We start from the raw sequence: 15,390 nt of genomic DNA, 5'->3' as shown, positions 1-15,390 counted from the left end.
ATGGAAAATGACCCCAGATAAAGGTTTCGAGGGTGTAGACGTCAACAGGGACGTGAGAAGGTGTGGTAGTTTTGCACTAGACAAGATCCACTTCAAAAACAGGCTTAGACGAGAAGTGGGCTAGCGACTTGCTGTTCGCGCTCTTGCTGCTTTAGGGGAACAACGGGCGCGCAAAAGGCCGGAGTGGGTAGTGATGAAGAAGGTCCCCTAGGGGAACCTCATAAGAGCATCGCCGTCTATAACAGAAAAAGGAGGAAAGCAAGAAAGAGAGCTCGCCATCCAATAGGCTAGGTCAACATGCAGGACAGCAGAAAAAGGAAAGTGGGCAGAGTTTGCGGATCAGTTAAATAGAGAACAAATAAGGGCATCTGCGGTTACAGAAACATACCTTAGAGACTCAGAAGAGCCGCCAGTGGTTGAGAAATTTGTTTGCGATGGGTGCAACAGAACTGAGTCGGAAAGAAAAGGAGGGGGAGTCGGTCGGAGACCTCTTCCATAAGGCAGCCAAATGGAAAAGAGTAAATTCAAAATGTCAAGAGCATCTTTGGTTATCAGGTACAATGAGTGAAGAAAGTTTCGCTGGGCGTAACGTATTTCTAGACCAGAAATAATTACACAAAGAAGTATCAAGAGCTAGTGGAATGCATAAGTGCAGATGTTAAGGGTTTCAGAAATGATGCTGAAATGCTCGTATTAGGTTACATGAACGCCCACATACAGGATCTACATGGTCATACCGACAACAACGGGAGGTCAATGCTAGATCTTTGTGAGCACCATAACCATGTTATCGTGAATACAGGGCCTAAGTGTGAATGGCAGATCACGTGGGAAGTGGGAAACCGGCAATCGACCATTGATTACTGCCTGATGACAGAAGGAATTCATGATAAATTCAAAGAAATGGCCATTGACCAGAAAGGGTATAGCAGCATAGGGAGTGACCATAAACGCCTGATTTTGAAAATGGGACATGTAGTTGGGAAAGCGAGCAAGGAGTGCAAAATAGCCAGCCCAAATTTGAACGCTGAACAAAAACGAAATATAGTCGCAAGAGGTGAGGAAGAACTTGGCAAATGGTCAAGTAAAAAGTGAGAATATAGTGAGCTTCTAAGTGTAATAACGGCAGAGATACGGAAAGAGAAGTTGCATGTTCCTTGGAGAGTAAAAAGGAAACCGAAAGGTTGGTGGAACAGCGAGTTACGGGAAGCTATCGCCCAACGACAGAAAGCATCCCGAGATCCAAGCCAGGCAACGAAGGCGCAGTTGCCGCGGGATGAAATGGCCGGTAAATGTAAATTATACAGGGAGCAAAAAAAATACAGGGTTCAAGTGCTGGTGCACGCAATGATAAAAGGGAAAAGTGAACACTGGTTGCTCGAAATACGTGAGAAAAAGAAGGCCGCACCTAGAATACCTTGCAAACACCTTAAATTATTAGGCTGGAAGTCAACAACAGTACACTGCACCCTAGACGTAGATGGAAGCACAGTAACAAAGTGCTAGGGGAAGCCACAATAAAGTACATCCGAAATATAACGGCCGAATCATTCCATTGCAGTGAGGAGGTTCTAGTTGAGGAAAAAAGAGGCATGAAAGGGGAGGGCCAGATGGAAAATGAGCTGGCGCTGACAGATTTCAACTGGAAGAATACTAAAATTTTGACGCGCACAGCCATAGGGTTCGACGAAGTTCCCGTTAGGCTGATGAAAGTGCACTTTCGCCTTCCCACCAACGATGACTGTGACCGACGTCACCATCATCATTACGATCCTATATGTATGTCCGGTAGAGTATAAAAGCCTCTCCCATCGATCCTACAGTTATCAATTTGCTTTGTGAGCCTACTTTCATCCCTAATTTTCCCATTCACCTCAAATCAGACAAAACGCGCGCCACGCTCAATTGTTTCTTTTCCCCTTTTCACTATTTCCGTTACTCAGGTAGACCACCCGTCATCTGCATTTAATGAACTTTGACCAAAAGTAAGCAAGATCTGTTGTAAGCAGTAGAAAAAAGTCTTAAGGTTAGACGAATATCAGACATTTGGCGACAAGATCGAATGTATTTAATTTATAAAGGTAAGGGGGAGAAAGACAGAATCCACTCGTATAGACCGTTGACCATTGCATCGGTAATATACAGGTTAGCAATGCATGCAATCCAATACAAATTGCAAGCATGGGCTGAAAATAATGGCCTTTTCGGAGAACTTCAGAATGGCTTCAGAATAGGTAGGTGGTTGTAGTTTAGCTTACGTGTTCTTACTCAGTGTATTGAAATACCCGAGAGGAGAAAGCAGATCATTTTATGGGGCCTTCTTAAACATTACACGAGCGTATGACAACGTAGACCGCAACATATCGTGCGATGTTGTGGAAGGGGAGCGCTTAGGCGACGATTGTCTACAGCCTTTGAGAGAGATTTACCTAGAAAATACCATTTGCATTGAATGGGAAAGAATGAGGAGCGGGGAGAAGTCTCATGTTGATACATGTATATTGCGCGTTTCTTGTGGCCGATGCATGTGGGGGCCCCGACGAAGACGACGAACACACTCTGGCTCGGCTGAACTGGCCAGCGCTGCAGTTACTTATTGTATTGTAAATGTACTTTGTAAACAGTCTCCAGTCTTGACCCTTTATGTGCGTAACATGTTTTTTTTTTGGGGGGGGGGGGGGTCCCGCTCCCTGTCCTCGCCATGGAGCTCCGCAGCAGCCGCACCGTCCTGCTTTCCGCCATGGCTCACGGTAACGACACCTCCTCTCCTTCTAATCCTACGACCCTGACAACAACGCACGTTACCATTACAAATCCCCGCGATCCTGGCATATTCTCCGGCCAAGATTATGTCGACGTTGAGGACTAGCTCAACCTTTATGAGCGTGTTAGCCAAAACAACTCCCCGTGTCTGGTTCCGGACGCCCGAGGACGACATTTCTAGCTGGGACGCTTTGAAGGAGAAGCTCGTCGACCTCTTTGGAAATCGCATCGGTCGGCAGCTGGCTGCTGGAAAAGAGCTCGCTACCTGAGTTCAGTATTCTACTGAATCGTATGCCTCGTACATACAAGACGTGCTCGCTCTTCGCCGGAAAGTCGACGAGGCCGAGGTTGACAAAGTCGGCCACATACTCAAAGGGATCGCGGACGATGCCTTCAACCTGTTGGTCTTCAGCAATGTGTCCACCATCGACGTCAGTGTCGAGGAATACCACCGCTTTGAGCTCACCAAAAGCCGCCGCGTCATTCCACAGTTCTCCCGGCTCCCTAACACGGCTGCGACGTCGTCTTGCGTTGACCTTACCGCATCACCACCCTTAAGTGAGCACGTCACACGAATTGTTCGCCGCGAGCTTCAGGCTACAAGTCTTGTGCCGTTCCATTGACGCTCAGTTGAACCCACCATTGACCAACCAGCCCCAGTGATCTCTCATTGAGGCAGTCGTACGGCAAGAATTTGCAAACTTAGGTTTTCCGGGTGCCTGCTTCGTCTCCCGACCTGACGGCCGACCGGTGCCGACTGCTTCGTCTCACGGCGATCTGTATTCCCCTCCTGGATACCACAACCCTACCGAGTGGAGAACTCCGGACGACAAGCCCATTTGCCTTCGTTGCCTCCGCATTGGCCACATCGCTCGCCACATCCGAACCTTCTGGACGTCACCGTATTCGAGCTCCTCTTCCCAGTCTCTTCGCCTATATGCCGACCCGCACCACTAGTCGCCTCGCCGTATGCCTCCTACCTCTGACGCATCCATCGATGACAGTCATTCTGCTCGCTCGCCGTCTTAGTTCCATTGGTCCCCGTCGGCCCAACCACGTCGATATTCGTCACCGACCAATTATGGACCCTCCCGGAGGGAAAAGTAGGACATGCAACTCCTTGAGGTAGTGCTGCATTATCTTCGTCGTGTCGAAATCCTCCAGTGATGCTCCAAACAAACCAGAACTTACTTGATGTTCACTTCAACGGTGTTCCTTTGACGGCGTTAATAGATACTGGAGTCCAGGTGTCCATAATGAGTTGTAACCTCCGTTGTCGACTGAGGAATGTTCTCACGCCTCCTACTGCACGAGCTGTGCGCGTGCCCGATGGCAGCACTGTTGACGTCACTGGAATGTGTACTTCCCCTATAAGTATCGCCGGTCGCCACGGCCCTCTTCATTTTACAAACCTCACCAATTGTCCTCAAGACCTAATTCTCGGACTCGACTTTCTTACGGCGCATTCAGCTTTGATCGACTGTTCTGCCTGTACCCTTTGCCTAGAGCTTCCTCTACTCGCGCATATTGGTGCCGCACTGCCGGCCAACTTCAGTACGACCGCCTTCGTCCGCCTGCCACGTAAAGCATTGAGTTTCGTTGATTTTCAATCATTTTTTCCTGTGCCTGATGGTGATTACGTCGCCACACCTGTTCGTTATGTCCTTTTGATAGACAACATCGCTGTGCCCCACTCTGTCGTCACCGTCGCCGATATCCGGACATGCCTACCTGTCATTAGTTTTGGCCTGACAAAGGAAGTTCTACCCAAAGGCATCTCGGTTGCAACGCTCCGTGTATCGGAGATCACAACGTCATGACGTTTTCCGTAGACGTCTACTCAGATTCTTCACCATGTAAACAGGATGCTATTTGCCCTGACGCAATATTTCGTCCTATAATTGCTGCGGACTTATTGTCTGAACAAGCAGCAGCTCTGTGTCCTCTTTTGGTTTACTACCACGACATATTTCATCGCAGCAATCGCCAATTGGGCCAGACTTCAAATGTCAAGCACCACATAAATACTCGTGATGCCAGTCCTATTCATCGCTGGCGATATCTAGTTTGATTCAGAGTGTAAGGTTGTTCAAGATGAAGTGAACAAGATGCTTGCCAAAGGCATTTTTGAGCCTTCGTCGAGTCATTGGGCGTCGACCGTGGTGCTTGTTAAAAACAAAGATGGCACTGGCGTTCTTGCGGAGATTATCCTCATGTAAACTCATTGCCATGGAAGACGTCTACCCTTTGCCTCGCATTGACGACGCCCTCCATTGTCTCCACGGCGCCAACTACTTTTCATCAATACACCTGCGGTCTGGTTATTGGCACATTTCTGTGGGTGAAAAAGACCAAAAGACCGCGGATGTCCCTCCTGATGGTCTATATCAATTCAAAGATATGACATTCGGTCTATGCAACGCCCCAGCAACGTTCCAACGTATAATGAGCTCTTTGCTTGAAGAATTCAAATGGTCAGCATGCCCCTGCTACCTAGACGACGTTCTCGTATTTTAGCGTACATTTAAGACACCTTGAGCGCTTATGCGCGTCACGAAGTGTCACTTCAGTCGTCGGCGAATTACAGTGCTGGGCCACCTAGACGACGCTTCCGATATTCAACCAGACCCGGAGAAAGTTAGTGCTGTCACTTCTTTTCCTGTATCTCCGTCTGTCAAAGACGTGCAAAATTTTGTAGGATTCTGGTCCTACTTCCGAAGCTTTGTTAAAGACTTCGCAGCGATTGCCCGACCTCTTACTGATCTTATGAAGAAGGACATGCCGTTTACATGGGGCCCCGCTCAAACTGCCGCGTTTACCCACCTCGCCAACATTCTTACCACGCCACCTATACTGGCCCACTTTGACCCGTACTCTCCTACAGAGGTGCGTACCGATGCCGGTGGTCACGGTATCGGAGCCGTCTTTGCCCAGCGCCAACAAGGTCAAGATCGCGTTATCGCATACGCTAGCCGCTTCCTCACAGCAGCGGAGCGCAACAATTTGACTACAGATCGTGAATGCTTGGCTCTTGTCTGGGCAGTTTCCGAATTCTGCCCATACTTGTATGGCACGCATTTCTCTGTAATCACGGACCACCACGCACTCGGCTGGCTTTCCTGCCTCAAGGATCCTACCGGCCAGCTTGGTCGCTGGGCTTTGCGGCTGCAAGATTATTTCTATACAGTAGTGCTCAAGGCAGGCCGATTGCATCAAGACGCAGACTGTTTATCACGCTTTCCAGTGGAAGAATCACCGGGCGTCCCTGACCCCGATACCGACGCTTGCGTTTCCGTTTTTCAGCTGCTACACGTTGCCGACGAGCTACGCTATGATGCCACTTTGCGCGCCATCATTGATGGCATGGAATATTCCCATTCTGATTCGTCTCTTCGCCTGTTTGTTCTCTAGGATGGTGTATTATATCGCCACAATGTACGCGCCGACGGTCCTGCCCTACTCTTCTTAATTCCTAACCACCTCCGGTCAGCTGTTCTCCCATAACTTCACGGTTTAGCAACAGCAGGTGACGTTGGCGTCTCCCGCGGCTCCGTCAGGATCCGCCGACGCTTTTTTTGGCCAGGCCTTGCCCGCTAAGTCCGAAAATGCATTGCGGCGTGCAAAATATGCCAATGCCGCAAAACACCATCGACGCTCCTGGCCGGGTGCCTTAAACCACTCGACATCCCTACGGAGCTGTTCTTTCACGTTGGATTGGACTTGGCCCCATCCCGCGATCCACATCTGGCAACAAGTGGGTCGCTGTGGCAATAGATTACGCCACGTGCTACGCCTTCACCAGAGCGCTTCCAACAAGCTGCACCACAGATGTTGCCGATTTTCTTTTACGCAACCTGATTCTGCAGCACGGTGCTCCACGCCAACTGCTCACAGACCGTGGTCGGACATTTCTTTCTCAAATCATAGCCGACATCCTGTAGTCCTGCTCCACCAAGCACAAGCTGACTACGGCTTACCATCAACAGACTAATAGTCTCATGGAGCGTCTGAATCGCACCCTAAGACACATGCTTGCAAAGTATGTCTAGTTCGACCATACTGATTGGGACCTTGCCCTTCTTTATGTAAGTTTTGCATATAATTCTTCGCGTCGTGACACTGCTCGTTATTCCCTGTTCTTTCTAGTGTTCAGCCGAGAGCCCACATTGCCACTGGACACATCCCTTCCATCTGCCGCAGCATAGTCTAGCGAGTATGCACTTGACGCCATCACCAGGGCAGCCCAAGCATGTGAAATTGCCCGCGCTCCCCTCTTGACCTCTCCAGACAAGCAATGGCGCTTGTACGATCGCCAACACAGAGACGTGCACTTTCCTCCTGGATCTCTGGTACTCCTGTGGTCCCCGACTCGTCACCATGGCCTGTCAGAAAAACTCCTGTCTCGGTACACAGGCCCATATGGAGCGCTGCGTGCCGTGACTTCTGGTACCTACGTAATCGCCCCAGTCACTACCAGTGCCTCATCTGCCCCAAATTCCACTGACGTTGTGCATGTCGCAGGCCCCAAGCCATATTACTCTCTTGTTATCGCCGATATTTAGACGCCCAGAGACGGTGTTTCTGCCGCCGGGCGTAATGATACGTGCATATTGCGTGTTTCTTGCGGCCGATGCACATGAGCGCCCCGACGAAGACGACGAACGCTCTCTGGCTCTCGAGCTGTCGGCCGAACTGGCTAGCGCTGCAGTTACCTTTTGTAGATATAGTTTCTAAATGGTCTCCAGTCTTAATCTTTTGTTCGCGTAACAATATCAACAAAGGACTGATGCAGGGGTGCTGTAAATGCCCACTGCTATCTACAATGCACATGGTGAGGATGGAGAGGTGCTGGGGGAAAGTAATATTGTGTTTAATCTATCACAAAAATAGGCGGGTACATTTGTAGAGCAGCAGCTTCCACGTTTATTTTATGCGGAGGACATTATGTTGCTAGCTAAGAAGCGAAGTGATGTGCAATGCCTGGCAATTTTTTGTGTAGAGAAAGGCTAGAATTTAGGCATGAAATTTTGCGTTAAAAATCAGCTGTTATGATATTCGATGAAAACAGTGGGCAGCCAGTTTCAATACAAGCCTAGGAAATACCTCGAATAAAAGATATACATCACTTGGTATATGGATAAACGAAGGCAACCAGTAATACGGAAACACAGGAAAAACAGCAGTTAAGGGCAAGAGAAATGCGGCCATTATAAAACACAGACCGATATGGGGATACAAGAGATACGAGCTGCTCCGGGGTATGTGAAAAGGTGTAATGGTTCCAGGACTTGCGTTTGTAAATGGGATTTCTTGCTTGAAATCACGTGTACAATAAGGACTCGATGCCAACTAAAGATCAGTGGGACGCGTCTCATTGGGCGCTCACAGGAAGACTACAAATGAAGTTGTGCCGGGTGATATGGGCTGGAGAAGTTTTAAAATGAGCAAAGGTCCCATTGAAACTAATTATAAAAAACGACTTAGGGATAATAAAGAAAGTAAATAGGGTTGGAGAGCGTTCAGGTATTTGTATAGTAAAACATCGATTCACAGTGGGAACATCAGCGAGAAAACCTAATAGCAAGTATGCGACTTGCATGGTGAGCAAAACAGCAACGTAGAACATCAAGCGAGAAGTCAGAGAGGCGGAGATAATCTCATGGCTGGCGGTAATGAAAAAAAAAAACCTGCTGTAACTACTTAAATTGAAATAGCCAAATAAGGAAAGAAATAATTTTTTATAACTCAAAAGGAAGCTGTTTACTTTTCGCAGCGAGATCAGAGTGCCTCAGAACACGAACTTATACAAGCGATATACAACAAGGAACACGAAGTTTGTTCTTGCTGCGGCGAAGCTAAAGATCATGGAGCATGTTTTAGTATAATGTCTTATATAAATGGAGTATTAGAATAGTTATATTAGAATATTAGAATATTAGAAAATTAGAATATTTCATTAAATTTGAATTTTTCTAACGTATGTAGGACATTGGACAATAAAATAAGAAGAGCGTGGTGGTGGAACCTCCTTCCCCCGTCCCCCGCATTCCATTGGGACGCACATTGCATCCACCTTCCATCTAAGTTCAGCAAAGAGAAATAGGGAATTATGACGTTTACATAAGGGAAGAGAGGTTATGTGGTGTGAATGCAACAACAAGTCATACCAATAGCCAAGATGTTTAAGTACCTCGACGTATCCATAAACGAAAGAATGTCGTACAGAAGCGCCCTCCACGATAATCTGGAAATATAGCGATAGCGTAATGCAGTAAAAACGAAACATAAAACACTTTGGGTCCACAATGAATAGGAGGAGGTGCGTGAAATAGGGAAAGGAGTAATGGCGCCAGCGCTAAAAAACACTCGAAAATGTCATTATGTGCTTCAAATCGGACATCATGCAGAGGTTGGAAGATAAGCAAAGACCGGCTGGCCGGTTGGCTTATGGAGCTTACGGTAAAACCACAAATGAGAAAGTGCATGGGGACATTGGTTGAAGTCAGAGAAGCGCAGAGCAAAATTACTTTTCAAAAAAGGCTCAGGAACATCGATCAAAACAAGTGGGCAGCCAGAGTGCACAAGCATCTGTACCTGAAAAGCATGGACCCACAACGAATGAAGAAGTCGAGAAAGTTGGCAGCCAAATACATGGTAATTGCAAGTGTAAACAGAAAACCAGGAGCTATTAGAGAGAGGGTGAGGAAAACAGAGACAGCGAATTGTATGCAAATGATGGAAACAATGCAGACTACAATGATTTGTAAGAATGGAAAGATATAAAGTAGAAGGGAAAATCTGTACAATTATACGAAGGACAGTACCTTGCTATTTTAGGTCCGAGCTGGGTGCCTAAGCACAGTAACATGAATGAGCAAATATTTGCAACAAGATGAGGCGCACGTGTATGATGCAGCAATAACCCGGTGACCGCTCAGCACATCTAAATGGAGTGCGAAGGTATTCACCCAATGAGAACCGTAGTTAACCTGTACCTTCCAGAAGCGCTTGGATTTAAAGTGGACGGAAGCGTCATCTGGTGAGCAGTCGGGATAAGCAACCGACTTTAAAATATTTGTAGAAAAAAGAAAGCAGGGAAGAGATTGATACAATTCGGTACGTCACAGGCATACTCGATGGTACAAGATATATTAGGTGCGATAACATCGCGGCCGCTGACCGCGTGCTGCAGGTGCGTGAGAAAGCTTGCGAGAGTGAGCCAAGAAGGGTGTGAATTGACGAGGCCGTGTCTTCTGGCGATCGTAAGGGCTGAAGGCGGGCAATGTTCGCGCTACGAAAAGCAGGAAAGGGTGCAGGTAAGCGCGCATAACTTTCGCTTCAGCTCTGGTGGCTGAGCGCGTGCTACCTGGGCGTTACCTGCGGTGAGTTGGAAGGCTAGCGTACCTCGGGTGGCCGTTGGCTTCGCGTGGGCCGTGCTCTCGCGCTCCTACTTCACTTTGCAATAGGAGCCAGAACGAAGAGGAATTCGCTCTGGAATAATCTGAAAATGAAGGGGGAAGCGGGAAGATGGCGACAATGAAATATAGAGCCCTTTGGGGTCACAATAAATATGAGGACATGCTTGGAATCTGAAAAGGAGTAATGGTACCAGCGCTAACGATCGCGAATGCCACTCTATGCTTAAAATTAAATATCTTGTCGGGTTTGGAAGTTGGCCAAAGATTGGTAGGCCAGTTGGCTTTGGGAACCCATGGTAAAACTGCAAATGACGCAGCGCAGGGGGCAAAGGTTTGACCTTGTTTGAAATCAAAGAAGACCAGAGCAAAATAAGTTTTCAAGAAAGACGCAGGAACGTGGATCAATATAAATGCGTGGCTAAAGTGGAATTTTATGTGTACATGAAAAATGTGCTCACAAAATAGTAGAAGCGGCCAAGACATTTGGCAACCAAGTGCAGAGTAAAGGAGAATGTAAGTAGACAACCGGAAACCCTTAGAAAGAAAGTGAGAGATACGGAGACGGTTAACTGAATGTAAAGGATGGAAACGAAAAAGACTGTGGAGATTTACAGTAATGAGAAGAAAGAAATTAGAAGGCAAAATCATTAGAATAACACGAAGGGAATTTCCTTGCTATTTGAGGCTCTAGCTAGCTTCCTAAGGACAAACACATACCAGGAATATACACACCAGAATAGGCATGTGCATGTGGCAGAAAAAACCCAGAGATCACTGAGCAAATCCCAGTGGAATGCAAAGAGATTCCCCCAGTGACAGTCGTAGGTAACGTGCACCTTCCAAAAGGACTTGGAGTTAAAGCAGACAGAAGCATCAACCGGTCAGCAGTCGAGGTAAGCAAGAGATGCTTTGAGTATTGGTTGGAAAAAAGAAGTAGGGAAGAGATTGATACAACCGTATCCTTTGCGAGCATAGGTAGCGGTACACGGTAGATAGAGAAGTTTTGAGGAAGAGCAAAATATTAAGGTAATGTACATAAATATGCTAGAATAAAAAGCATGTATAGCTCCCCCCAGTAAACCCAGCAGGCTAGGTGACTATTTGTCACCACCCCATTTGAAATGGGTAGCCAATAAATCATAAAAAGAAGCATAAAATGCCAAGATATTGACCGAGCGAGAACAGTAGGTAGTGTTCATTTTGGAGAAGCGTTAGAATTAAAAAAAGATGGAAGAAGCAATTGAGCATAAGCCGAGATACGTAGGAGACGACTAGAGTATTGGTGGGAAAAACTAGCAGGGAAGCGGCTTATAGAACTGGAGTTACATTAAGTGTAGATAATGGTACAGTCTAGTGATGGAGGTTTTAAATACAAAAGATCGAGATCAGATAGGCAAAGGGCTAGGTGGCGATGGATGTAGTAAACCGTAATTAAATCAAGCAGGCTATAAGGCTATTTGACCCTACCCCGTTTCAAAGGAATGCCAATAAAATGCACTACAATTACCAGCAGCAGAGTGTTCTTGTATGTGCTTTCAATATGTGTAGCTGCTGAAAAAAGGAGCTGTGCAGCAGCCCGTGTAATGCGTAGGCCAGATAACCAGCGTACGAGTAAAGTTACAGAGTGGAGGACAATGCGAAGGGAAGCGCAGTTGTGGACGGCACAGGATTAGCTTGGAGATGGGATTAGGAAATTTGCAGGCGCCAGGTGGAATCAACTAGCACAAAACAGGAGCAATGCGAGAAACCTTCATCCTGCAGTAGGCGTAAAATAGACTGATGTTGATGATAATAAGTACGCGTACGCTTTCCCAGTTCGCACCCACCGAAATGAGGACGCAGCGCAACAGCCACGGCCGTGAGCTGCCATCGCAGCTCAATGGCGGACACTTGTGCGCCCTCGTCTGCTGCGACCTTGGAAACTGCAGCATTTAGCCGGTGAGTCGAGCCACGGGGAGGGGGCAAGGAGGATAGCGACCAGGGTCAAATCGAGCCCGGCGCTAAGGAATGCGCCTTCTGTGGGGTAAAGTTCTGTTAAGATGCACGGTGTTTATTCTGTGTTTTATGCACGCTGTTCACCAGGTGGCATCCGGTCAGTGCTGTTGCATATGTTGCGCGGTAAAATGGTAGTCTTACCTCATAATGCAAAATAGAAGTGAGGCGTGCAGACAGGACACAAGAGTAGAGAAGTGGACAACACGAACGCCGACTATCAACTGAAGGGGGCACTGAGGCGAAAAATGAAAGAAGACACAAAACTCATCTGCGCATGCTCAGGAATGGTAACACCACGTGTCAATCGGGTACACGTGCTGGTCTACGTGAGAGATAACTGTTAAGGCACTTAATCTCTTCCTTACGTAAAGTAATCGAAGGCTGACTCACGCACGCACTTCCACCATTATAGATATGCCATGCCTCTACCATAAGACGCGTATCTTCATTCTTATGCCTGTACAGTATCGCGCATTCATCTAACTCTGGCTTGCAGTTACAATCTCGGCAATGTAGCGAAAGATTAGAAGGCGATCCACCAGTTAACGACCTTTTATGCTCCATTAGCCTCTGATTGATACACCGTCCCGTTTGCCCTACGTAGAACTGGCCACAGCTAAGGGGAACTTGATAAACCACACCCATACGACATTCAGTAAAACTGTTGTTCTTATTGTGCTTCACTGGAGAAATATCTGTTCGTTTTTTGCCTTTAACCCGCTCCTTTTTATTCTGTACGGCAGCGCATATCTTACCTAGCTTATTGGGAGCAGTGAAAGCAACATTAACATCATATCTACTAGCAACTTTTTTAAGCCTGTGCGACACCGAATGAATATACGGAATAGCCACTACTCTTTTTTTGCGATTACTGCTCTCTGTAATTACGTCCGTCCCTCTCGAAACCGACTTCTTTAGGCGCTCAGCTACAGTGGCCACCGCTACACTAGGATAACCTGCTTCTAATAGGCGCCGGATCTGCGCATTAAAACTGGCGCTCATTTCGTGCAAGCAAGATCTTGTGAGGGAAGACTTAAGGCACGACATGGCGATTCCGTTTATTACTAATTTAGAATGCTTGGATTGAAAGTTTAGCAACGGCTTCGAAGATCTTGGGGAGTACTGCCAACAAACATGATTTTGTTCGAAGATCAAGGAAATGTCAAGAAACTGAATTACGCGTCGCTGAAGTAATTCCTTGGTAAACTTTAATCCTCCCCCATAAAGTTTAAATTGCTCACTTACCGAGGTAGCAGCAGAGTCTAATTCTTCCCTATTGCAGAAAATCAGGTAATCATCAACGTAACGAAATATCTTGATAACGCTATCACCTAAGGCTTTCTCTAAGCAGTTGTCAACCCTACTCAGGCTAATGGAGCATAAAAGGTCGTTAACTGGTGGATCGCCTTCTAATCTTTCGCTACATTGCCGAGATTGTAACTGCAAGCCAGAGTTATACCCGTGTCACACGGGCACATTTGGAAGGCCTTCCAGTCGACGGCCGTTGAAACGCCAGAACTCTATCGACTCAAAGGAGTTGTCGCGCTGCTACACGGCACTTTTGAAAGGCCGTTGAGTGGTTCCGGCGTTTCTCGCCAAATTGTGTGGCGCTGCGTATCTCTATTTTCGTTTTCATGTCACAAAAAGTTAAACAGAATTAAAACCACTTAAAAAGCAGTATAATTTATTTTATGTTTCTTTATACAATAAAACAATTGTTTATACATTGTCTTACATGTATGTTTAGTTTTTAAGTTGTTGAGTAGCGAAACTGCGGCAACGTTTGCGTCGCTGCACGTCGCTGTTGTCGAGAGTGTGTGTAGTTCGCGCATATCAAGTGGCAAAAATACTTTACTGAATAATTGATAACATTCATATATAGTATTTTTAGAGCATTTTGGTTTGATTTGTTCTTTCTAACCGTGAGTTGGAGCACACTGTGAACGAGAGGGCATGTTCGCGCTGTTTCCGTTTCCGTTGCTCAAAGGCCATCGAGATTTCGATAGAGTTGTAAGGTGCTCCGTTGACTCGATAGACTATTGACTCGGCGGCCGTCGAAATCGCCCGTGTAGCAGCTCGAACTTGACCTTTGAGTCAACTGACTATCGGTTGGAAGGCCTTCCAAACGCCCGTGTGACATGGGTATTAGATGAATGCGCGATACTGTACAGGCATAAGAATGAAGATACGCGTCTTATGGTAGAGGCATGGCATATCTATAATGGTGGAAGTGCGTACGTGAGTCAGCCTTCGATTACTTTACATAAGGAAGAGATTAAGTGCCTTAACAGCTATCTCTCACGTAGACCAGCACGTGTACCCGATTGACACGTGGTGTTACCATTCCTGAGCATGCACAGATGAGTTTTGTGTCTTCTTTCATTTTTCGCCTCAGTGCTCCCTTCACTTGATAGTCGGCGTTCGTGTTGTCCACTTCTCTACTCTTGTGTCCTGTCTGCACGCCTCACTTCTATTTTGCATTATGAATCCTTACCAACTAGCTCAGCTTTCTGTCGTTCTAGTCTTACCTAATTGGTGAAATTGCACACGTGGAAACTCAGGCTACTGTGATCTTCTTACCATCTTACCGACACTGCCGATACCAGTGCGTGCTTTATACGTACGGCCTTAGGGGCAACACGACACAACGCTAGCCATTCATTGCTCACCTGTGGTTGCAGACAAGGTCCTTGAGCGGCAGGTCTCCGAAGGGCTCGAACAGTTGCAGGTAAGAGGGGTACCGTTGAAAGAACTCGACGAAAATCAGCACCCCGTAGTCGGGCTTGGCGCGACAAAACGCTTGCCAGGTGTCGCGCACATGTTTCCGTTCGCGGTACGTGAGGCCGGTACGCCCCGAGGAGGTCGCGACCCGGCGCAGGCTGTTGCCCATGTTCTTCTTTGTCCTCGCCTCGTGCGGATGCAGTGGGGCAGGGTGAACGCTGGGCGTGCGATCTCCTTTTCTGCAACGCCATTGGAAGTAAAAAAACAAGGACATGTGATGAGAATTGCACGAACACCAACGCGCAAACAGCGAAAGCAGTAAACACGACACTTCGCACTTTTGAGCCGTTCGATGCGTATTGTTGCCATGTTACGCGTACAATTTCGATGTACATGTACGCGCAGAGCTGAGTTGCTAGTGGTACATACCTAATCCAGGGGACAGGCCAAAAACCCGATAGCCTAAAATGTAATAAAATACAAGAACTGTAAT

The 15,390-nt window shown here is 47.1% G+C and overlaps 1 protein-coding gene across 5 annotated transcripts in view; it reads right to left on the bottom strand.

The window, feature by feature from the left end:
* The window catches only part of LOC135906591 (globin-like), a 138,688-nt gene extending 123,574 nt beyond the window's left edge, over positions 1-15,114 (bottom strand). For 2 of the 5 annotated variants that reach the window (XM_065438048.1, XM_065438049.2), the window contains exon 1: positions 14,846-15,112. In XM_065438048.1, coding sequence (XP_065294120.1) covers positions 14,846-15,066 — 221 coding nt within the window. In that variant the 5' untranslated portion in view covers positions 15,067-15,112. Of the gene's footprint in view, positions 1-14,845 lie in introns of all 5 variants that reach the window. The other 3 variants (XM_065438050.2, XM_065438053.2, XM_065438051.1) reach the window with 2 other exon arrangements.
* Between the last annotated feature and the right edge of the window lie 276 nt (positions 15,115-15,390).

This window comes from Dermacentor albipictus, chromosome 5 (assembly GCF_038994185.2).
Source record: "Dermacentor albipictus isolate Rhodes 1998 colony chromosome 5, USDA_Dalb.pri_finalv2, whole genome shotgun sequence".
Taxonomy (NCBI): Eukaryota; Metazoa; Arthropoda; class Arachnida; order Ixodida; family Ixodidae; genus Dermacentor; species Dermacentor albipictus.
The sequence above is the reverse complement of the archived record's forward strand: the minus strand, read 5'-3'. Positions and strand labels throughout refer to the sequence as shown.